This window comes from Macaca mulatta, chromosome 1 (genome assembly GCF_049350105.2).
Source record: "Macaca mulatta isolate MMU2019108-1 chromosome 1, T2T-MMU8v2.0, whole genome shotgun sequence".
Lineage (NCBI taxonomy): Eukaryota > Metazoa > Chordata > Mammalia > Primates > Cercopithecidae > Macaca > Macaca mulatta.
Genome location: NC_133406.1, coordinates 1959964 through 1985272, shown reverse-complemented (window position 1 = coordinate 1985272; position 25309 = coordinate 1959964). Strand labels below are relative to the sequence as shown.

General features: G+C 45.7%; 1 protein-coding gene and 1 pseudogene across 2 annotated transcripts in view; one reads left to right on the top strand and one right to left on the bottom strand.

The window, feature by feature from the left end:
- The window catches only part of ZNF670 (zinc finger protein 670), a 28257-nt gene extending 3440 nt beyond the window's left edge, over nt 1-24817 (bottom strand). For both annotated transcript variants that reach the window (XM_015127987.3, XM_015127993.3), the window contains exon 1: nt 24656-24817. In XM_015127987.3, coding sequence (XP_014983473.3) covers nt 24656-24658 — 3 coding nt within the window. In that variant the 5' untranslated portion in view covers nt 24659-24817. The remainder of the gene's footprint in view (nt 1-24655) is intronic.
- On the top strand, nt 9225-10675 carry LOC721949 (DNA primase small subunit pseudogene; annotated as a pseudogene).
- Nucleotides 24818-25309: the final 492 nt, after the last annotated feature.

Genomic DNA, 25309 nt, shown 5'->3' with positions numbered 1-25309 from the left:
AGACGGGGTTTCACCGTGGTCTCGATCTCCTGACCTTGTGATCCGCCCGCCTCGGCCTCCCAAAGTGCTGGGATTACAGGCGTGAGCCACCGCGCCCGGCCAATATGTAAACAATCTTATGCAAACAATATATTTATTATTCGCTGAACTCCAGCTTTGTTTTGTTTCTGAAAGCCTACTACTTTACTCCATTCTTGCAGTGGTACCTAGGGTATCAGCTCTGGAAAACACTCTGAGAATTAAGTCTCTAACGAGCATTCTTGGTAAACAATATTTCTCATATGCTGTTATAACTTGTTAATTGGAGAAATGAGGCATCAACGTGATTATAATAAGAAAATATTTGGGCCGGGCACGGTGGCTCACGCCCGTAATCCCCGTACTTTGGGAGGCCGAAGCAGGCAGATCACGAGGTCAGGAGATCCAGACCATCCTGGCTAACATGGTGAAACCCCATCTCTACTAAAAATACAAAAAAATTAGCCGGGCGTGGTGGCGGCGCCTGTAGTCCCAGCTACTCGGGAGGCTGAGGCAGGAGAATGGCGTGAACCCGGGAGGTGGAGCTTGCAGTGAGCTGAGATCGCGCCCCTGCACTCCAGCCTGGGCAACAGAGCAAGACTCTGTCTCAAAAAAAAAAAAAAAAAAAAAAAAGAAAATATTTGGAAGCTTGCAAGTAGTTTACTCCAGACCAAATTAAATCTAGTTGTAAATAAGACTGATAATTTATCTTTAATAACACAAAACAATTTTAAAATTTCTATCAGATAACAACAAAGTGCAATGGAGTAAGCAGAAAGATAGTACATGTGCTTAGAAGAAACTCAATGTCATCAAGATATCACCTCTTTCAAATAGCCTTAAAAAATTCCATCAATCCCCAAAACAGACACTTTATTAGCAACTGAAAACTACTTTTCCAAACCTAATAAAAAAAAGTCTAAGAATTGTTAAAGTCTTCCAAACAATAGGGCAATGGCTTCCTCACCATGTATCAGAAATTTTCAAACTATAATATTCAGAATGGCATAGTATTAACATGGAGATAAACAAATAGTCCAAAAAGGAAAAAAGTTTTAAATAAGCAGAAATTTTATATGTAAAGTTTATTGATGACAGAGCATTCCAGAACAGTGGAAGAAATCAAAAGGACTTTAGAGCAAACTGGTACTAACTGAAAAAGTACACTGCATTCCCCTCCATTCCATGAACAATAATCATTTTCTTTATTTCAAACGTGAAAGACAAAACTAAAATACTTGCAGACTTCAAAGGAAAATAGGAGTATTTTTGGACAGAAAAATGGGCAGAATTCATTTAAATAGAAAAAAAATAAAGGAACTGACAAATTCACATATATTAATATTCAGGAAATTAAAAGGCAAAAAGCAGTGGGAAAAAAACTGTAATACATGCTATATAAAAGAATTAGTATGAAGTGTAAAAATGAACATGATTGAAAAGTGAGAAAATAAGCAAAGCATACTTAAAAGAAGATGAAAGACCATCTATTTTTTAAAAAGTCAACTTCCTTGGTAATGAGAAAATAGAAAATAGGTGCCTGACATTTAAAATTGACTAGAAGAAAAAAATCAACTCCATGTGACGACGGCCATGGCAAACGGGTTACTCAGGAAGAAAGGAGGAGTCAACTGATACTCTCCGCTGCTCTAATTTGAATTTACCACAATGTGTAGCCCATTAATTTTTCTAAAATGTCCAGAGAATTTACTGTGCATCTGCACTTGGAAATGTAGCATAAAATTATAGGAGCATTATTTTTCCAAAAAAGCAAAAAAACAAACAAACAAACAAACAAAAAACTTGAAAAAGCCCGAACATCAGAATCATTAGAATGCACGGCTGAATTCAATGGTCCACAGCCTCAGGCACTAGCATGTGTGCAACATAATGACACAAGGAAATCACCAAATAAACCTTTTTGTTTTAATTCCATTCATACTCATTTACGGAAAGTTCCAGTAAAGCAAAATAGAACTGAAAAATTACAGATGATAAAAATGCAAAAAAATAGCCAAAGAATCACAACAGTGGTCAACTAAGAGACAAGTCCAGGTGAAACTATCAGAAAACTCTTAAGGACTATACGGGGCCCAGTGAAGAATCAAAGTTGCTTCAACTATTATTACTAAAACTCCTGACAAATGTTTTACTCATTCTTACTATATTTCATAACAGAAAACTTAAAAATTAATTAAAATTTAAAAGAACGCAATTTTTCTGTTTCTTTGTCTTATAACATGGTGATCTGAGTTGTGATTTACAGATTTCACAGAAATAAGTAAATCGAGCAGCACAGCTCACAGTGCTAGCTGCTTAGTGAGCAGCTAAAGTACATACCAGATCCCAGGCGGCAGAGCCGATTAGCAAGTCATTGCAAGAGAAGACAGAACCACAGGGTGGTGGGCAATGTCTGAACATTCTGCTAGTGGTACTAAGTGTGATGGTCAAGTGCAGAGATGTGTTTGGAGAGGGTAGGAAATTATTACTCAGAAAATTGACCCTTGTGGATCCATCAGGTCAGGCCTTTCAAGATGGTTTGATATGGTTTGAATGAGGAAGAAAAGGAGCCAGGCCTGTGTTTTCTGTTGAAGGTAGGTGGAAAGCTAGGGTGAGAATTCAGTTTCAAGGTAAAAGATTTACATGGTTTCAATCTGCTGCCAAAACCCAGAGAGAGCACCCAGGCTTGTTTTTGAAAGGAGCTGGGCACATTCCTCAGCCCCGGGCTCAAAACTCCCTAAGCCTAGCACAAACACATCCCATCCTCCCATCCCACCACCATATATCTCTCAAACTCCCTGAGCCCAGTATAAACACCACCTGGAAAGTCTCTGATAAGGGGACAGCCGTTCAAGGTTACTGAAAGTGCAGGAGCCAAAAGAATTTCTTTGTTCCCCTACAACTTTCGGGCTATAAAAAGCAAACGCTCGCATTGTTCAGGGCCCTCTTGTATACTGTGTAAAGGAGGGACCAAGTTCGAACTTGTAGTAAAGATCCTTGCCGCTTGGCTTTGACTCTGGACTCTGGTGGTCTTCTTTGGGGAACAAACAGTCTGGGCATAACATCTGGGGGCCCGTCCGGGATTCCCCAAGCCCACCAGACCCCTGGTCAACGGATCTGCTAAGATCGATCTACTGATAGGTGAGCTGGCTCGTCTCCGTTTGTCTGTCTGTGTCTGAGTGTCTGTTCTGAATCTGAATCTGTGACTCGCGAGGTCTGAAACTGAAGCTGGCACAGTCCTGGCGGACGCGCTATAGGACAGCCAGTGGAGACCGGTGGGAGACGTCCCCTGGCTCTCTTCTGATTTAAATTGCGATCTGAGTTGCCGGAGCGCGTTCGCGATCCGGGCAACAGCTGAATCTGACCCCGGTCCCCGGGTGCGCGCTCGCGGTCTGAATGGCCCCGGTCCCCGGGTGCGCGCTCGCTGTCTGAATGGCCCCGGTCCCCGGGTGCGCGCTCGCTGTCTGAATGGCCCCGGTCCCCGGGTGCGCGCTCCCGGCCTGGTCCCCGGGCTCCCGGCTTCCAGCGCGCGCTTCCGGCGCCGCGCTCCCGGCCCCGGTCCCCGGGCTCCCAGCTTCCGGCGCCGCGCTCCCGGCCCCAGTCCCCGGGCTCCCAGCTTCCAGCGCAGATTTCCTTTACAGGGATTCTAACCCACATTCCTTTACAAAAAGAGACACAGAAAGTGAGACTGGGGAGAGGGAGAGAATGAGTGAGAGAGAGACCATAAGAGACGGGAGAGGGAGAAAGTGAGAAGGGAAATCGGAAAGAGAAAGGGGAGGAAACGGCAGACGTGGCGAGTCAGAGAGAGAGACAGAAAGAAAAAGAGACTGAGTGTGAAGGAGAAAGGACACGGGATGACAGAGAGAAAGAGAGCGCGCGCGAATGAAAGAGCAGGAGAGAGCAGGCAGAGGGGAGGCAGCCGGCACTCACGGGCCTGCTGAAAGGGAAAGTAACTTTGAGGGGCCGGCGGGGCGGACGCAAAGGCGTACTTCGCGGACTAGCCCCCCCCAGCCGCCTGACTCCACGGTGGCTTTACCCCTTGGGAAATAGGACCCCCAGATGACACAGGAATCCCCAGGCTCCAGTACTGGCCATTCTCCACCAGTAATCTGTATAACTGGAAAACTCAGAGTGCTCGGTTTTCAGACAACCCCAAAGATCTACTGGCTTTACTGGATAGTGTCATGTTCACCCACCAGCCCACTTGGGACAATTGTCAGCAGCTCCTCCGAATCTTGTTTACCACGGAGGAGCGAGAGAAAATACAGGTAGAAGCTAGAAAGCTGGTCCCGGGGGACGACGGTCAACCGACTGCCAACCCCGACCTCATAAACGCGACCTTTCCTCTGACCAGGCCGGCATGGGGACTACAACACGGCAGAAGGTAGGGGACGGCTACGCCTTTATCGCCAGACTCTAATGGCAGGTCTCTGGGCAGCTGCTCGCAAGCCCACTAATTTGGCTAAAGTATATTCTATTCTGCAAGAAAAGACAGAGAGCCCAGCCACCTACTTAGAAAAATTAATGGAAGCTTTTAGACAGTACACCCCCATAGATCCAGAGGCTCCAGGAAGTCAGGCAGCTGTTGTAATGTCATTCGTAAATCAGGCAGCCCCAGATATTAAAAGAAAACTCCAGAAATTAGAAGACTTGGAAGGAAAGCGGATTCAGGACCTCCTTCAGATAGCCCAGCGGGTTTACAATAACAGAGATACTCCAGAGGAAAGGCAATTTAAGGCCACTGAAAAAATGACCAAGGTCCTGGCAGCAGTAGTACAGAAAGAGCATCTACAGCCAGAGTACACCCAACCCAGGTGGCCCCCCAAGGCATGATAATCTGAAAAAAGACCAATGTGCCTACTGCAAGGAGGCTAGCCACTGGGTAAGAGACTGCCCCAAAAAGAAACAACGAGGACAGGGACCCCCTAGGTCTACACCCGTACTAGTCACTCAAGATGAAGACTAGGGAAGACGGGGTTCGGATCCCCTCCCCGAACCTAAGGTAACTTTGCAAGTGGAGGGGTCCCCGGTCCAGTTCTTGGTCAATACGGGAGCACAGCACTCAGTCTTAATTAAAACTAATGGAAAATTATCCTCCAGGTCCTCGTGGGTACAAGGGGCCACAGGAGTTAAAAAATACCCATAGACAACACAAAGAACAGTAAACCTCGGAGCCAAGAATGTAACCCATTCTTTCCTGGTTATCCCTGAGAGCCCCTGTCCCCTATTAGGGAGAGACCTGCTAACTAAAATAGGAGCACAGATCCATTTCCTCCCTGAGGGGCCCATCGTGACCAACTCCCACAATCAACCCGTGTCCGTCCTAACTATAACCCTAGAAGATGAGTACCGGCTCCACCAGGAGCAAACGGCCCCTGACCAGGACATAGCAACCTGGCTCCAGCAATATCCAGAAGCTTGGGCGGAAACGGGGGGCTTAGGACTAGCAAAACACCGTCCTGCTTTATTTGTTGAACTTAAACCTGAGGCAGACCCCGTGCGGGTACGCCAATACCTGATGCCCCTAGAGGCCAAGAAAGGAATTGCCCCGCATATCCACCGGCTCCTTGACCGAGGGGTCCTCCGCTCATGTCACTCACCCTGGAATACTCCATTGTTGCCGGTATGAAAACCTAATAGTGGAAAATACAGACCTGTACAAGACTTAAAAAAAATCAATAAGAGGGTTGTGGACATACATCCAACTGTGCCTAACCCATATACCCTCCTGAGTACCCTAAACCCTAAACATCAATGGTACACTGTTTTAGATTTAAAAGATGCTTTCTTCAGTTTGCCTTTAGCCCCTCAGAGCCAAAAGCTCTTCGCCTTCGAGTGGAATGACCCTGATAAGGGCATAAGTGGCCAACTGACATGGACCAGACTGCCGCAAGGATTCAAAAACTCTCCTACCCTGTTCGATGAGGCCCTACATGAAGACCTGGGATAACTTTCCTGCCCCCAACGACCTTAAACCCTGCCTCGCTGCTGCCCAACCCGGACCTGGATGCCCCACTCCACGACTGCACCGAGATACTAGCTCAGGTGCACGGAGTTCGAGAAGACCTGCAGGATCGCCCACTTCCTGACGCCGACCTCGTCTGGTTCACTGATGGGAGCAGCTTCATGCATCAGGGCCAGAGATACTTTTTCAGGGTGGACTGAAGCATTCCCCACCAAGAAAGAAACTGCTCAGGTTGTAGCAAAGAAAATCCTGGAAGATATCCTCCCCAGGTATGGCTTCCCCGTCCAGATAAGGTCAGATAATGGGCCGGCCTTCGTCGCTAAGGTAAGTCAGGATTTGGCTTCCATCCTTGGGGCAAATTGAAAACTACATTGCGCTTACAGGCCCCAGAGTTCAGGACAGGTAGAGAGAATGAATCGGACCTTAAAAGAGACCTTAACTAAATTGACTATGGAGACTGGCGCTAATTAGGTGGTCCTTCTCCCCTACGCTCTGTTCCGGGCCCGTAATACCCCTTACAGACTAGGCCTTACTCCTTATAAAATTATGTATGGCAGACCCCCACCCTTAGTTCCCGGCCTAAAAGATGATCTGCTCAAATCTGAAACAGAAAATGTCTCTGAACTCTTATTTTCCCTACAAGCCTTGCAGAAAATTCATCAAGAAATCTGGCCCAAGCTGAAGGAACTATATGAGACCGGTCCCCCGCCGACACCCCATCCGTACCAGCCGGGAGACTGGGTCCTGGTCAAGTGACACCGACAAGAGACCCTAGAACCCAGGTGGAAAGGACCGCTCCAGGTACTCCTAACCACACCCACCGCCCTGAAGGTAGAAGGCATCGCATCGTAGATCCACTACACCCACGGCAAGCCAGTGGACCCAACCTCCGACCTTCTGGGACCAATCACGGCGGCGGCTGAAGCACCGGACGCGTGGACTGTGGACAGAGCCAGAAACAACCCCTTAAAACTCACCCTGCGCCGGCAGCATAGCTCACTGCACACATGCAGTTAGGTAGTCTAACCCTAACGTTAGTCGCCCTAGTGGCCGCTAAGGAAATCACAAAACCAGCTCTTAATCCCTTTGTCTGAAGATTCTGGCTTTATGAAAACCAAACCCACCCTGGGCAACCTCATAAGCCCGGGAAATTACTGGCCAGTGCTGATTGCCCCTCCTCAGGGTGCAACAGCCCAATTCTACTAAATTTTATTGGTTTTCAAATAGCCAAACCTATGACACCAATAATATGCTTTGAGTTTGATCAGACTAAATACAATTGTAAACACTATTGGTGGCACCAAAATGCCGGCTGTCCTTATAACTATTGTAACATCCATAGATTCCGTTATTGGGGAGAGGAAAAACAGACCCTAAGTGGGCCTTCCATCGTAGACGGGATGGAGACTTTTCATATACATGGATAGTTAGAGACCCCTGGAACTCCCGCTGGACCACACCTCAACATGGGGCTGTATACTACTCCCCCTCCTCCACATGGCCTAGCAGTCACCTCTATCTGTGGCGAGGCCTAATGCAAGTACTGCCTCTGGTCCACGGGAATATCCAACGACAGGAAAACAGACTAACACAAGACTTAACGTCCTTTCTCCTCGTTAAAGTTATTACAAGAAGGACTAGAACTTGCTAACCTTACAGGACTTCATAGCCTGTCTGGCTGCTTTCTGTGCGCCACCCTAGGGCGTCCACCGCTAACCGCTGTCCCTCTGCCATGGGGATCCTCTACCTTTGCCCAAGCTAACAACCTCCGAAACCTCTCGTATGCTCCTATCCTGAACGTGCCCCTATACCTAAACCCCAGTCAGGAGAAGTTTCCCTACTGTTTCTCAGGAACCAATTCCAGCCTCTGCAGCATCACTGCAACGCCCCCTAATATCACCTTAAGGGCTCCATCAGGCATATTCTTCTGGTGTAATAGAACATTATCTAAGAACCTACCTAGTCCTTCTGTTAATAACCTACTGTGTCTCCCTGTCACATTAGTTCCCCGGTTGACTCTACTAACTGCTGGCGAGTTCCTAGGGTATACCGGTAACTGGACTAGTGCTGTTATTCACCCAGACCCTAGACCAAGACCTGCACGAGCCATATTTCTCCCCCTCATTGCAGGAATCTCCCTCACCGCATCCTTCATTGCGGCCGGACTGGCGGGGAGAGCCCTAGATCACACCCTCATAGAAAGTAACAAGTTGTACCAACAATTTGCCGTTGCTATAGAGGAGTCGGCTGAGTCCCTTGCCTCCCTTCAGCGGCAGCTCACGTCCCTAGCTCAGGTAACCTTGCAGAACCGGAGAGCCCTAGACCTACTCACTGCAGAAAAAGGTGGTACATGTATATTTCTAAAAGAAGACTGTTGTTTCTACATAAATGAATCGGGACTTGTAGAGGACCAGGTCCAACAGTTACGCAAGTTAAGCACTGAAGTAAAAACACGGCAGTTTGCTTCAGCTGCAGACCAATGGTGGAATTCCTCTATGTTTTCTCTGTTAGCCCCCTTCCTTAGACCCCTGCTAAGTCTACTATTTCTGCTTACCATAGGACCTTGTGTTGTTAACAGAATTTTACAATTTGTTAAGAAAAGATTTGACACTGTACAACTCATGGTCCTCAGAGCCCAATACCAACCTGTAAACGCTGAAACAGAATCAGACTTATAAGACCCAAGATTGGCTCTAAAGATACCTGAAGAGAAGGGGGGAATGAAAGGAGCTGGGCACATTCCTCAGCCCCGGGCTCAAAACTCCCTGAGCCTAGCACAAACACATCCCATCCTCCCATCCCACCACCATATATCTCTCAAACTCCCTGAGCCCAGTATAAACACCACCTGGAAAGTCTCCGATAAGTGGACAGCCGTTCAAGGTTACTGAAAGCGCAGGAGCCAAAAGAATTTCTTTGTTCCCCTACAACTTTCGGGCTATAAAAAGCAAACGCTCGCATTGTTCAGGGCCCTCTTGTATACTGTGTAAAGGAGGGACCAAGTTCGAACTTGTAGTAAAGATCCTTGCCGCTTGGCTTTGACTCTGGACTCTGGTGGTCTTCTTTGGGGAACAAACAGTCTGGGCATAACATTTTCACCATATCCTGATGTGAGGTCAGAAGTAGAACAAAGAAAGTTTAGGATTAAAAGTTGACAGCAGTCAATTAAAAGAAAAAGATGGAGACAGACACTTCTGATTTCCAGTCAAGCAAGGCATAAAAGGCAATGGTCAAGCTTCCTGGGTTGAGTTCTGAGCTCCACAAAAATGTCTGACCCCACCAAGCTGCCTGAGCTATTTAAACGTTATTACCAGAGGCTCTTTCCCTATTCTCTGTACTGTAACTGGCTCAACTACAGCAGCGTGGTAAAGAATTACTCCCAACGCTGTGAATTTTCATTCACATTGAAAGATGACATTTACATTCGATACCAATCCTTCAACAACCAGAGTGATCTGGAAAAGGAGATGCAGAAAATGAATCCATACAAGATTGATATAGGCACAGTATATTCCCACAGACCCAATCAACACAACACAGTGAATCTGGGAGCTTTCCAGGCTCAGGAAAAAGAACTGGTGTTTGACACTGACATGACAGACTATGACAATGTGAGGAGATGCTGTAGTTCTGCAGATACATGTTCTAAGTGCTGTATCCTCATGACAACGGCCATATGCATCACTGACACAGCACTGAGGGAGGACTTTGGATTTAAGCATCGTCTCTGGGTATATTCTAGAAGTAGGGGGGTATATTGTTGGGTCTGTGATAAATCAGAAAACTGTCTTCGGTGGTACATTCTGGGATAGTTGAGTATTTGAGCCTTGTAAAGCATGGTCAAGATGTTAAAAAGAAAGTTCAACTAACTGAAAAATTCACCCTTTTGTCAGAAAATCTATAAACATAATAAAAAAAAACTTTGAAGACTATGCCTTGGTTAATCAAGATATTCTCAAAAATAACAAAAGCTGGGATAAGATTTTAGCCTTTGTTCCTCAAACAATTCAGGATGAACTTCAACAAAGCTTCCAAAAGTCTCACAATTCACTTCAGCACTGGGCGCACCAGCAGATGTCAGAACAACATCAAAAATGAAAATGTGGACCTGGCTGGAGTGGGAGATTATGCTCCAGGACTGTTTCCACGATGGGGTATCAATGTCAGCAAAGAAATCAATCATTTACCGAAGAGCCCTTTTAGTGTTCATCCTAAAACAGGTCGCATTTCTGTGCCTACTGATTTGCAGAAAGTGGATCGGTTTGATCCACTTACTGTTCCAACCATAAGCCTCATCTGCCATGAACTGGATGCCTCTTCCACTAATAAAGAGGAAAAAAGGAGAATTAAGCTGAATCTGATATTAAACATAGAACCAGAGATTCTAAGACCAGTCTGGTACCTTATGTGACAGTTTTTGAACAATTTCTTGAAAACCTGGGTAAACCCTGAAAAAGAAAACTTCTTAAGAAGAGTGATTTACAAAAAGATTTCAGAAGACAATGCTCCTCAAACCAATGTGGGTATCTTCTGCCTTCAACCAAGGATCAAATGCTCCAAGAGCCATTTAACAAATACAGCAGAACTACGTATGTGTCTTAATGCTCAAAGTAAATTTTCCTTTGCTTGAGAAATAATTTATATTGAAAAGATTTCCTGAGACCACCAAAGGAAAGTGTCAAGGTTCATGGAAGTAGCAATAAAAGGAGAAATAATTGGGGAAAAAAAACCAAAACAACCCAAAAACCAAAGGCAACATTCGGGCTATTATTAAAGAGTCTTTAACAGATGGTGGTAAGGTAGCGCAGAAAATGGAGCACCTACACACTGCTGGTGGGAATGCAAATTAGTTCAGCCATTGTGAAAAGCGGTTTGAAGGTTTCTCAAAAAACTTAAAACAGAACTACCATTTGACCCAGCAATCCCATTACTGGATACAGACCCAAAGGAATATAAGTTGTTCTACCAAGAAGACACATGCACTAGTATGTCCATCACAGCACTATTCACAATGTCAAAGACACACAATCAATCTAAATGCCCATCAATAGTGGACTGGATTTTTTAAAAAGTGGTACATATACACCATGGAATACTATGCAGCTATAAGAAATTAAATCATGCCCTTTGCATAAACATGGCTACAGCTGGAGGCCATTATCATAAACAAATTAACGTATTAACAGAAAACCAAATACCACATGTTCTCATTTATAAATGGAAGCTAACTGTTGAGTATACATGGACACAAAGATGGGAGCAATAGACACTGGGGCCTACCTGAGAGGGAGAATGGGAGGAAAGTGAGAGTCAAAAAACTACCTATCAGGCACTATGCTCACTATCTATGTGACAAAATCATTTGTGCAGCAAAACAGAAACATGAAATTTACTCATGTAATAAATCTGCATATGTACCCCCAGAACACACAAAAAAAGCAACATTCACATTCACAATAAAAGGCAAATAAATTTAACTAAACAACTCTAAGATTAACCATTAAAGAACTGAGTTCCCAGTAAAAACTACCAAGCAAAATACAGAGAGACCGAGAGGCACATCCAGAGAATCAACACTTAGTTGATGAGAAACCCGTAAGAATCCTCTGCGAGTAGCAGTACATGTCTAGGAAAAACCAAACTGAAATTGGTGAGCTGCTCAAGTTCGAGACATCTCCTGGGTGCCCAGGCTTAGGGATCCCCACTAATGTATGAGTTTTACATCCAGAAACATTACCAGTTGATATGGTTTGGTTGTGTGTTTCCTTCAAATCTCATGTTTAAATGTGACCTCCAATGTTGGAGGTGGGCCTAGGGGAAGGCATTTGGGTCATGGAGGCAGACATCTCATAAATGACTCAGTGCTGTCCTTGAAGTAATGAGTTCTCTGTTGGTTCACAGGAGAGCCGGGTATTTAAAAGAGGCTGGAACTTCCTCCTCCTCTCTCTTCCTCCCTCTCTCACCATGTGGCTTGCCTGTTCCCCCTCTGCCTTCCCTCTGAGGCATCACCAGAAGCCAAGCAGCAGATGGTGCCACGCTTGTGCCGCCTGCAGAACCGTAAGTCAAATAAACCTATTTTCTTTAAAACTACCCCGTCTTAGGAATTACTTTATACCAACGGAAAAATGGAATAATACAGAAAATTGGCACTGCGGAGTGAGGTGTTGCTATAAAGATACCTGAAAATGTGAAAGCAGCTTTGTAACTGCGTAACAGGCAGAAGCTGGAAGACCTTCAAGGGCTCAGAAAAAGACAGGGAGATAAGGGAAGTTAGAACTTTTTAGAGAGTGATTCAATGATTGAAAGCAAAATGTTGACAGAAATATGGATAGTGAAAGCCAGGCCAATGAGGCCTTAGACGGAACTGAGAAAGTCTTGGGGAGCTTGAGCAAAGGTCACCCATGTTACACCCCAGCAAAGACTGGGCTGCATTGTGTCCATGGCCTAAGGATTTGCAGGAGGTTTAATTTAGGAGTAATAACTTAAGAGTCTCCAGAAGCAGACATTCCTAAGCAGCAAAGGATTCAAGAGGTGGTATGGTTGCTTCTTTGCTCCCACAATCAGAAGTGATTTAAAGTTGAAACGTGATTAAAAGAGAAGCAGAGCATACAAGTTTGGAAAATGTGCAACCTGGCCCTGTGGTGAAGGAATCCAAGCAGCCTGTGGAGCAGCCTGTGGAGCAATGACTTGGAAGACAAGAGTTGCACAACTAAAGGGGAACCAGGTACCAGCAGCCACGGCACTAAGAAAGACCTGTGATGCATTTCAGGAAACTCTGTGGTGGCCCCTCTCGCCACAGGCCCAGGGGCCTAAAAGGAAAAAGTCTGGGGTACCAGGTCGAAGGCATCACTGCCCTGTGCAGCCTTAGGACACTGTTCCTTGCATTCCAGTAGCTCTGGTTCCAGCTTTGGCTAAAAAGGCCCCATATACCACTTGGGCCACGGCTCCGGAGGGCACAAGCCATAAGCCTTGGCGGCTTCCACTTAGTGTTAAGTCTGCAGGTGCATAAAATGCAAGAGGTTAAGGAGGCTTGGTAGCTTCACCTACATTTCAGATGTTATCAGGAATGTAGGTGCCCAGGTAGAAGCCTGACACAGGGGAGGAACCCCCATAGGCAGCCTCTACTAAGGCAGTGCCAAGAGAAACGTGAGGATGAAGCCCCCACACAGAGTCCCCACCATGGCACTGCCTAGCGGAGCTGTGGAAACAGAGATGCTGCCTTCCAGACCCCAGAATGGCACAGCCACAAGCAGCATGCACCTGAGCCTGGACACACTGCAAGCATTAGACTCTAATATGTCAGAAGTCACATGGGCTGCACCCAGCAAAGCCACAGGAGTGAGGATGCCCAAGGCTTTGGGAGCCCAATCCTTGCATCAATGTGCCCAGGATGTGCAACATGGAGTCAAGGGAGATTTATTTGGAGCTTTAAGGGTTAATGTCTGCCCTACTGGATTTCAGAGCCTGTTACCCTTTCTTTTGGCAAATCTCTCCCTTTTGGAATGGGAAGGTTTAGCCAATACCTGTGCCACCACTGTATCTTGGAAGTAAATAACTCTTTTTCTTTTTAATCTTACAGGCTCATTGGTGAAAGAAACTTTCCTTGAGTCTCAGATGAGAATTTGAACTTTTGAGTTGATGCTGGCAAGAGTTAAGACTTTGGGGAACAGGCTGGGTGCAGTGGCTTATGCCTGTAGTCCCAGCTACTTGGGAGGCTGAGGCAGGAGAATTACTTGAACCTGGGAGGCGGAGGTTGTAATGAGCCAAGATCGCACCATCGCACTCCAGCCTTGGGGGACAAGAGCAAAACTCTGCCTCAGAGAAAAAAAAAAAGAAAAGAAAAAAAAGACTTTGGGGAACTATTAAAAAGGGATGAGTTTTGCAAAGTGAGAAGACATAAGATTTGGGGTGCAAGGGGTGAAATTCGGTTTAGATGCATGTGTCCATGAAGTCTTGCTTTGAAATGTAACCTTCAGTGTTGGAGGAGGGCCTGGGGGAGGTGTTTGTGTCATGGGGGTTGAACCTTCATGAATGGCTTGATGCTGTTTTCATGGTACTGAGTGAATTCTCACTCTACTAGTTCACATGGGAGCTGGTTGTTTAAAACAGCCTGGAATCTCCTTCGCTATCTCAGCATGTGACATACATGCCACCTCTGCTTTTGGCCATTAAGTAAAAGCTTCCTGAGGCCTCACCACAAACCAAGCAGATGCTGGTGCCACACATGTACAGTCTGCAGAACTGTGAGCCAAATAAACCTCTTTTCTTTATAAATGACCCAGTCTCAGGTTTTCCTTTATAGTAATGCAAAACAGACTAATACACCAGTGAAGATCACGGAAAAATCAGTCTCAGATTCCAGAAGGAGGAGAAAGTAGACATTTTTATTCACGCCCAAATAATTATCTTCTTAATATTTCTGCATGCAAAATAAACAATTTCTCAAAGGCCTAACCAAATGAAATTTTACCAGAGCTAAACATGCTGTGGTAAGAGAAATACCCATCCTCCTATCACCTCTATTTAACATGGTAAAGAAGGTGCTACCAGGAAATCAGTTAGAAAAACAAATTCCAGAATTTACAAAGCAGATATAGACAGTACTCAGACATGCACCGCAACTGCACATACAGGTGGGGACACACACACACAGATACACAAGCTCACTAACCCTCAGAGGCAATGGCCCAAAGTCACCAATGGATTCTGAGAGACACAACCAGCTCAGACCTCTGATCTCTTCACCACCTTTCCCTCTCTTTTTAGCAAGACCACCATCTGAATTATTTTGTATGTTACTTGTATCTTTCCTCTCCTGTTTCCTAGAATGTCAGCCTCAAGTGGACAGGGATGTTTATTGAGTTTGATTCACTGTCACACTTATTAAAAGGTCTGTTACACAGCAAGACATTAATACTTGATAAATCATGGCTCTCAAACATACAAATACACATACACACTGCTTTTACAAAGATCTTATAATCAGCTCACTCTCACTTAAGTTTCACAAAGTGAATTGTTCTCAACTCCATTCATGCCATAGAGAAGATATCTCCTAGAAGCCAAACCAATTCCAAAAGGTTTACTCAAATGAGTTAAAAATATAGATCCACATGGTAAACCCTGTCTTTACTAAAAAAGATATAAAATTAGCCGGGAGTGGTGGCGGGCGCTTGTAATCCCAGCTACTTGGGAGGCTGAGGCAGTAGAATCGCTTGAACCCGGGAGGCGGAGGTTGCAGTGAGCTGAGATCACGCCATTGTACTCCAGCCTGGGCACCAGGGCGAGACTCCATCTCAAAATATACATATAAAATATAAATAAATAAATATGTTCACACAAAAACCTTCACAAGGACATTTATGGCACCATTATTTGTAATTTTCAGAAGCTGGCAACAACCAAGATGATGTGTTCACCAAAGTCAGAGGTAAAACATACACAAAACTAAATTCCGGCCGGGCGCGGTGGCTCACGCCTGTAATCCCAGCACTTTGGGAGGCCGAGGTGGGCGGATCAAGAGGTCAGGAGATTGAGATCATCCTGGCTCACACGGTGAAACCCCAAACCCCGTCTCTATAAAAACATTAGCCAGGCGTCGTGGCGTGCACCTGTAGTCCCAGCTACTCTGGAGGCTGAAGCAGGAGAATCGCTTGAACTCGGGAGGTAGAGGTTGCAGTGAACCGAGATCGCACCACCATACTCCAGCCTGGGCGACATAGACTCCGTCTCAAAAAAAAAAAAAAAAAAAAAATTCCACTTCTATACTTGAAATATATGAAAATTCGAGTAAAGGAAACAAATCATTTACAATAGTACATAAAGAATAAATATACAGAAATAAACTTAAAAGAAGTAGTACAAAACTTCTACTCTAAAAACGACAAACCTTGTTGAAAAAGCTGATGATCTAAATGAATGGAAACTCATCCCATGTTCATAGCTCAGTAGGCTTAGTATTATTAAGATGGTTATACTCCCCAGAACACTCCATGTATTTAACACAATCCCTGTCAGAGCTCCAGGCAACTACTTTGTAAAAATTGAAAACTTGATGCTCAAGTTCATATGGAATTGCAAAGGACTCAGAATACCACAACAATCTTGTAAAAAAGCAAAGTATGACAACTCACACTTTACAATTTCAAAACTGCTTCAAAATAACACTAAACAAGATAGACTGTTGAAATTGCACAAAGAAAATCATATAAATCAATGAAATACATCAGAGAGTCTAGTGAGAAAGAAGGCAGCAAAATGACAGAGCAAGCATAGCCAAACACCTGTCCCTCCCCAAAATATTTAAACAACAGGCAGAATTGTTAAAAACCTCTCAAAACTCTTAAAAGCCATCAAAGGCTTTGTAGCAAACATGCAAATATAGAATACAACACAAAAACAAAAAGCAAAAAACCACAATGCCAAAAGCAGGAAAGCCTGATCAAGATTTTCCTTTTCCTTGCTCCAATCCCTCCCCAATGTGGTGCCAGTCTTGAAGACAAAATCACAAGTTTGCAGTGTGGAACCTTGGTCGTTGGTTTTACAGGGAGTAGAGATGAAATATACAAATTACTGCATGGTTATGATCCAATTTGCCTGGAGGCTGCCAAATCTCTAAAACAAGACTCTCTTCTCTGTTCCAAGTAAGGCAGAAAGCAATCTGTGTGAAAAACCGGAAAGAATTACATAAACAAAAAGTATGCTGCCACCTGAAACAACAGACTGTGCCTGACACATACAATAGACCACCTACAACCCAGGAAAAAGCTGGAGTAAAAATTTCTTTCAGAGAGTAGAGTACTAAAAAGCACAGGTATACTAGGGAATTCAGGAAACTGTGTGTCTGCCCAGAAGAACACATAATTTTTAGAAAAGACCTGAGAAAACCTTATTTTTAGCACCAGATAATCTTTCTTTTGTGCTCTGTTTTTAACTTCAGTAGGTTTTGGGGGAGCAGGTGGTGTTTGGTTACATGGGTAAGTTCTTTTGTGGTAATTTCTGACATTTTAGTATGCCCATCAACCAAGCAGCATACACTGTACCCAATGTGCAGTCTTTTATCCCTAACTCCCACCCATTCTTTCCCCTGAGATCCCAGAGTCCATTACATCATTCTTTTTTTTTCCTGAGACGGAGTCTCGCTCTGTCGCCCAGGCTGGAGTGCAGTGGCGCAATCTCGGCTCACTGCAAGCTCCGTCTCCCGGGTTCATGTCATTCTCCTGCCTCCGCCTCCCGAGTAGCTGGGACTACAGGTGCCCGCCACCACATCCACCTAATTTTTTGTATTTTTAGTAAAGACAGGGTTTCACCGAGTTAGCCAGGATGGTCTCGACCTACTGACCTCGTGATCTGCCCACCTCGGCCTCCCAAAGTGCTGGGATTACAGGTGTGAGCAACTGCGCCCGGCCAATTCTTTTTTTTTTTTTTAAACAGGGTCTCACTATGTTGCCCAGGCTGAAGTGCAATGGTGCAATTACAGCTCACTGCAGCCTGGAACTCTGAGGCTCAAGTGATCCTCCCACCTGAGCCTCCCAAGTAGCTGAGACCACAGCTCCACACCACCACGCCTGGCTGGTTTTTTTTTAAGTTCAGGCAGTGCCTCGTAACGTTGCCCAGGCTGGTCTCAAACTTCTGAACTCAAGTGATCCACCCACATCAGCCTCCCAAAGTGCTGAGATTACAGTGGTGAGCCACTGTGCCTAACCTTATTATTTCTTTTTTTTTTTTTTTTTTTTTTTTTTTTTGAGACGGAGTCTCAGGCTGTTGCCCAGGCTGGAGTGCAGTGGCGCGATCTCGGCTCACTGCAAGCTCCGCCTCCCGGGTTCACGCCATTCTCCTGCCTCAGCCTCCTGAGTAGCTGGGACTACAGGCGCCCGCCACCGCGCCCGGCTAATTTTTTGTATTTTTAGTAGAGACGGGGTTTCACTGTGGTCTCGATCTCCTGACCTTGTGATCCGCCCGCCTCGGCCTCCCAAAGTGCTGGGATTACAGGCTTGAGCCACCGCGCCCGGCCACCTTATTATTTCAAATAAAAATTAATATATACTTAAAAAAAGAAACCACAAGCCAGGCTCGGTGGCTCACGCCTGTCATCCCAGCACTTTGGGAGGCCGAGGCAGGAGGATCACCTGAGGTCAGGAATTCGAGACCAGTCTGGCCAACATGGCGAAACCCCGTCTCTACTAAAAATACAAAAAAATTAGCCTGGTGTGGTGGTGCATGCCTGTAATCCCAGCTAGTCAGGTGGCTGAGGCATGAGAATTGCTTGAACGTGGGAGTCGGAGGTGGTGGTGAGCCAAGATTGTGCCATTACACTCCAGCCTGGACAACAAGAACAAAACTCCATCTCAAAAATATATATATATAAAATATATAGTATATATCATATATTATTTATAAAATATAACATATAAAGTATATATTATATATTATACAAAATATGGTATGTATTTATAATTATATAAATATATACTATATATAAAGAAATCACACAAAAATATCTTTTCAGCACAATATTTATGGTATATTAATAGTAACATTAAGCTACTAAAAACTCAAGAGGTAAAACTATGCAGCCATAAAAAAAGAGCAAAATTGGCCGGGCGCGGTGGCTCAAGCCTGTAATCCCAGCACTTTGGGAGGCCGAGGCGGGCGGATCACAAGGTCAGGAGATCGAGACCACAGTGAAACCCCGTCTCTACTAAAAATACAAAAAATTAACCGGGTGTGGTGGCGGCGCCTGTAGTCCCAGCTACTCGGGAGGCTGAGGCAGGAGAATGGCGTAAACCCGGGAAGCGGAGCTTGCAGTGAGCCGAGATCGCGCCACTGCACTCCAGCCTGGGCTACAGCGTGAGACTCCGTCTCAAAAAAAAAAAAAAAAAAAAAAAAAAAAAAAGAGCAAAATTCTGATTCATGATAAATAGACAGTTAATCCACAAAGAATAAGAAAAAACAATCAGACCCGTGGTCACATCTCTGAGCAGAAGTTAGAAAAGATCAGAACACCAGAACTGCACAAGGTCTGTTTATTCACCTGGAGAGTGAGCCCATGACTTTATGGGTTTTTTTTTTTTTTTTTTTTTTTTTTTTTTTTTTTTTTTTTTTTTTGAGACGGAGTTTCGCTCTGTCACCCAGGCTGGAGTGCAGTGGCGCGATCTTGGCTCACTGCAAGCTCCACCTCCTGGGTTCATGCCATTCTCCTGCCTCAGCCTCCTGAGCAGCTGGGATTACAGGCGCCCAGCACATGCCCGGCTAATTTTTTGTATTTTTAGTAGAGACGGGGTTTCACCATGTTAGCCAAGATGGTCTCGATCTCCTGACCTCGTGATCCGCCTGCCTCGGCCTCCCAAAGTGCTGGGATTACAAGCGTGAGCCACCGCGCCCGGCCTGTTTTTTTTTTTTTTTTTTTTTTTGAGACGGAGTCTCACTCTGTCGCCCAGGCTGGAGTGCAGTGGCCGGATCTCAGCTCACTGCAAGCTCCGCCTCCCGGGTTCACGCCATTCTCCTGCCTCAGCCTTCCGAGTAGCTGGGACTACAGGCGCCCCCACCTCGCCCGGCTAGTTTTTTGTATTTTTTTTAGTAGAGACGGGGTTTCACCGTGTTAGCCAGGATGGTCTCAATCTACTGACCTCGTGATCCGCCCGTCTCGGCCTCCCAAAATTCTGGGATTACAGGCTTGAGCCACCGCGCCCCGCCGAGCCCATGACTTTACAATTTATTCCAAGAATTATCTATGATTTTTTTCAAGTCATATCACTCAATTCACTCGTTTTCAATCAAGAGAATCAAAATCTCACATTCAAATCATGGAATAAAATTCTTAAATACTTGCCCAAACTGGAATTATGTCCCAGCAAGATTTTATAAAGACGAACCCCATGCTCAGTAGGTTAAATATGTTCCAAGCTTGGGGACCACTCTCAAAGTGGAGATACAGCCCAAGGTGGTTCATTCCTAGGGAATGAGTGAAGGAAGCCTGAGCGATCGGAATTTAATTCTGGGTGCTCCATACCCATTTATCCCCTGCAGGTGAGGAAATGCTCTCTTCTCCAGGTCTCAATTCTCACCAGTGACCACACACTCTCCCAGAGTCGGGTGAAGACTCTGATCTGTGAGTCTTCTGAATTTTTTTTCTGAAGCCAAAATTTTTTTCTGAAACCAAATGTGTGGACTTCGCTGAACACCAACCAATTCTCCAACACCTACTAACTGTCCAACAATTAAATTCTGACACCACTCAGAGTCAACGCGTACCCCACAAGCTCACAGATCAGTGCCACAACACTGCCCACAGTGCACTTGCCAGTGGCAAGCCCTAGGGGCCCATCTATCCTTCTGAGCAATTGCTTGTAAGTCAGAGGTTCCCATCACCCCTTCCTCAAGTTTGATAATGTGAAAAAAAACTATGCTCAAAACTCAGCAAAAACAAGTTACTGATGTTTACCAGTTTATTATAAAAGATATGACTCAGGAACAACTCAATGGAACAGCTATAGAGGACAAGGGAATGTAGCAGGTGAAGATGGGGTGAGTAGGTAATCCTGTTAAATATCTGCAACTTAAAAAACAAACAACAACAAAAATATTCTTTGTGTTCTCCAGGAACAGCTTAGTGAAAACAAACACCTTCTCATTATGACTTAGATGATGCTTCCTTTACGTATAATAAAGCCAGAAACAGACAATTTTTTTTTTTTTTTGCCTCTTAACTAATTAGCTGACTAAATTTGTCTTCAGTGGTCAGAACAAAATACTTGTTAACCAAATTTTACTTAAGTTTCCCTCCTTCCCTCAGGCCCCTGAACTCTGATACACCCTCAGTCTGAGTCAACATACAACCCTGTTTTATTCCTCTCCTGTGAACAGGCTGACAGGCTGACCTCAGGGTGAAATGTTCTCTGATCTAGAATCCATCTGGCCCTCTTCTTCTCCGCTTTTTTTCTAATCTAGTTTGCTCCTTCCTAAGAAAGCCCTTTTTTGCCTAATCTTTAACATGCTTGCCGCTGTTATACGTGGTTTTTCCTCATTGCGATACTTCAGAACAAACTCCCTTCTCATATAATTCTGAATTTACTTTATTGCAGCAGTTCACCACCTTTCTGGCATCAGGGACCAGTTTCATAGAAGACAGTTTTTCCACAGATGGTGGGGATAGTTTCAGGACCACACTGTTCTGATTGTGAGGCTTCCCCAGCCATGTGGAACAGTAAGTCCTTTAAATCTCTTTCTCTTATAAATTGCCCAGTCTCAGGTATGTCTTTATCAGCAGCATGAAAACAAACTAATACACATTCTCAAAGCAAAGCCCTAGAATTCCCTTTCAAATCTTCCTCAAAAAAGAACAGACTTGAGAAACTTACTACACTCACTCTTGGGAAGAAAAAGGTTAACAAGAATTTTTTTTTTTTTTTGAGACGGAGTGTCTCTCTGTCGCCCAGGCTGGAGTGCAGTGGCGTGATCTCTGCTCACTGCAAGCTCCACCTCCTGGGTTCACACCATTCTCCTGCCTCAGCCTCCCCAGTAGCTGGGACTACAGGCGCCCGTCACCTCGCCTGGCTAGTTTTTTGTATTTTTTAGTAGAGACGGGGTTTCCCCGTGTTAGCCAGGATGGTCTCGATCTCCTGACCTCGTGATCCGCCCGTCTTGGCCTCCCAAAGTGCTGGGATTACAGGCTTCAGCCACCGCGACCAGCAACAAGAATTTTTAACAAATGGAATATGAATAGATTTTTCTCCCACTGAAATCCACCTCTTTCTTGTCTCTTTGGAAATAATTTTTTTAAATCTTTCAAGCTCTATGAATAAAACATTTTAAAGTTAACGAAAAACTGAAACTGAACTAAGTGAATAAATCTTTTCAAGGCAATAAACTCGGAGAGGTCAGGCTGACAGAACATAGACATCTCCGGGTCAAGTGTCAAGTCGGGACACTTTATCACTTTAGATACCCTCACAGGCCCATTCTCCTCACAGAAATACTCAATGATCATCCTCCCAGGAGACACTGTACTGTGCCCCATTATGTGCTTGAATTTTTTTTGTTTTGTTTGAGACGGAGTCTTGCTCTGTCGCCCAGGCTGGAGTGCAGTGGCGTGATCTTGGCTCACTGCAAGCTCCACCTCCGGGGTTCACACCATCCTCCTGCCAGAGTAGCTGGGACTACAGGCGCCGCCACCACGCCTGGCTAATTTTTTGTATTTTTAGTAGAGACGGGGTTTCACCGTGTTAGCCAGGATGGTCTCGATCTCCTGGTTTGCCCACCTCGTGGTCTGCCCACCTCGGCCTCCCAAAGTGTTGGCATTACAGGTGTGAGCCACCGCACCTGGCCTGTGTGCCTGAATTTCTAAGCCCTTTTCTGCCTAAACTTTAACATGCTTGCAGCTCTTATACCTGGTGTTTTTCCCCCCATTGCAATATTTTAGAATAAACTCCCTTTTTTTCTTTTGAGACTGAGTCTCACTCTGTCTCAAAGGCTGGAGTGCAGTGGCACCATCTCAGCTCATTGCAACCTCCACCTCCTGGCCTCAAGCGATTCTCCTGCCTCAGCATCCCAGGTAGCTGGGATTACAGGCATGCACCGCCAGACTGGGCTAATTTTTGTATTTTTAGTAGAGTCAGTGTTTTGCCACACTGGCAAGGCTGGTCTCCAACTCCTGACCTCAAGTGATCCACCCTCCTTGGCCTCCCAAAATGCGGAGATTACAGGCGTGGGTCACGTCCAGCCAACTCCCTTCTTACATAATTCTGATGATGGTGCTTTTCTGGTTCTTGCACTACCTCACTGGGGGAGGGGGATATTCCTTGTCCTTTGAGATAGTTTTTCTCCTTTTCCAAGTCCGAGAAAATCCAGAGGGCAGGAATCATTTCTAGCTTTTTCCCTTAATACCAGCGTCTGATTGGCTGCCTAACAACATGTCTCCAAGGAATGATGAAAACTAGGGTTGGAGGAAGAAAATCCTAATGCACCAGGGACTTGTGTTTTAAACGAAGAGTATACTAGGAGACGTCTCTCAGCTCCAGGGCACCCAGATGCTGCCTGGAGAGGCTCTACTCCCATATTTTAAACTGTCCTCTGGGAGGAGATGACCCAGGAGAAGGTATTCATTAGACACTCCAAGAGATCTGGCCACTAAACAGAGGGCCAAGAAAAGATATGAGGGTGCCTGAGGACATATCACCCTCTAACGTTTCCAAAGGGGAACTTCACCCCAAAGACAATCTGGTAAGATGTGCACACTCAAAAAAGATAAAACTAGGAGATGCACAAAGACTTTTTTTTTTTTTTTAACAATTGTCAGGTGATTATTACTGCTTTCCACTCATATGTAACGTTCAGAAATATTTTACGAGCGAAAACAAATATTTTCAAAACGACTCACTACTCTGAAAAAAAAACAAAAAACACTGCATCTGTCTGAAACGTACAATAAAAGACAAATACTTGATAATGTTGCATTTGAATGTAGGAAAAGAATTGGAAATTTAGGATTTTACTACAAGCCCCAGAAGAGTTAGGCTGTGGAAACACGGTCGCTGATGTGAGATCCTGCTAGCCATACACTTAGAAATGTGGAGTTTATGTTAAAATAATTAAACACAGGTACCAGGGAGACTGAGGTGGGAGGATCGCTTCAGCCCGAGTCTGACACTCCATCATATATATGTACATACACACATGAATGAGTAACCAACCAACCAAAACTAACTCATGCTTGTCTTGTAAATTAATAACTTAAAGGCAAACAAAACAGCCTTAAGCAACCATGAACCCACCAATTAACCTCTGATGACATAACCAGGAGATACCTGGCGCACAGTCTATGTGGGGTGACTACACAACTGTGCACAATCAACCGTTTAATTGGGTTTGCTTCTGGGTTCCTTACAAAAGCCCTTCCTTCCCCAAACCACAAACCACGCTGGGCGGCTTCCTAACTCACGACTCTCTGCTCAAATAAACTCTTTAATATCTTAACGGCGCCTCAGTTTTATTTCTTTTTTTCTTTTTTTTTTTTTTTTTGAGACGGAGTCTCGCTCTGTCGCCCAGGCTGGAGTGCAGTGGCCGGGTCTCAGCTCACTGCAAGCTCCGCCTCCCGGGTTCACGCCATTCTCCTGCCTCAGCCTCCGGAGTAGCTGGGACTACAGGCGCCGCCACCTCGCCCGGCTAGTTTTTTGTATTTTTAGTAGAGACGGGGTTTCACCATGTTAGCCAGGATGGTCTCGATCTCCTGACCTTGTGATCCGCCCGTCTCGGCCTCCCAAAGTGCTGGGATTACAGGCTTGAGCCACCGCGCCCGGCTCAGTTTTATTTCTAACAGGATAAAGAAGGTTTTGGAGACTTCACCGACCACAGCTCCTCCCACGCAGGAACCCCGAACCCCAAGTCGGGACTCTCCCCTGAGGACCCTCCCGTCGGCTCCGCACGCTCCGAGGGAGACGCGGGTCTGCAGGCGCAGAGCTGCCCAGAGAGGTTCCGGGGCGGGCCGAGGCGGCGGGGCAGGGACAAGCCAGGCGGCCCGGGGTCCGGCTGCGGGTCCAGCCCCCCATCCTGTGCCACTAAGGCCGCGAGGCGACAGCGGAAACTCGGGTCGGCACCGCGGGGAGGTCCGGGTTCGCCACAGCGCTTCCTGCCGGTTCCCGCTTCCCCCCTCGAGACACTGGCGGGGACACTCACCATTTCCCACTCTCCGGTGTCTCGGGTCTTCCCTAAGGACCTTCCAGGACCTGCAGGTCCCAGAGCCACAGAGGCTGCCGCGGAACCACTTGGACCTCCCAGGGATAAGGGGAAGGAGCGGCGGAGACACACCGAGCTCGCCAGGGTCTCGCTGCCCAACACAAAAGCCCCGCCAGGGCCCGGAAGTTGCCCCCTCCTTTCGCCGCGCGCTTGAGAGAACGGTCACCTTCCCAGCGCCCGATTGGACAGGGCTTTAGGCCCCGCCCCTTCAGCCCTGAGTGACCGGAGCTGCCATCAGACAAAGCGCGGAGTGAGGCCGGTTCTTTCCGTGCGGTCCTTTTCCAAGGCGTGGATTCTGCCCAGTGCTGAGACCTGGCGCCCCCTGAGGGACTTTCCCATTCAACCTTGTACACAAGGTTATGTCCATTTATGAGTAGTAGTTGTGATATTTATGATTGGAAACACTATGATGACAATTATTCTAAAATTTCAGATTTCACAGCCTTCCTGACCTCTAATCTTTTGAGGAGGCAGCCTGAATTTTTTTTTTTCTTGTTTCTAGTGGGATTAGAGGCAGCCTGAATTTTGAAAAGAGAACGTCCTCTCAGGTAGCAATGCCCAATAGAAATAAAATGTGAGCCACGTGTGTTCTAG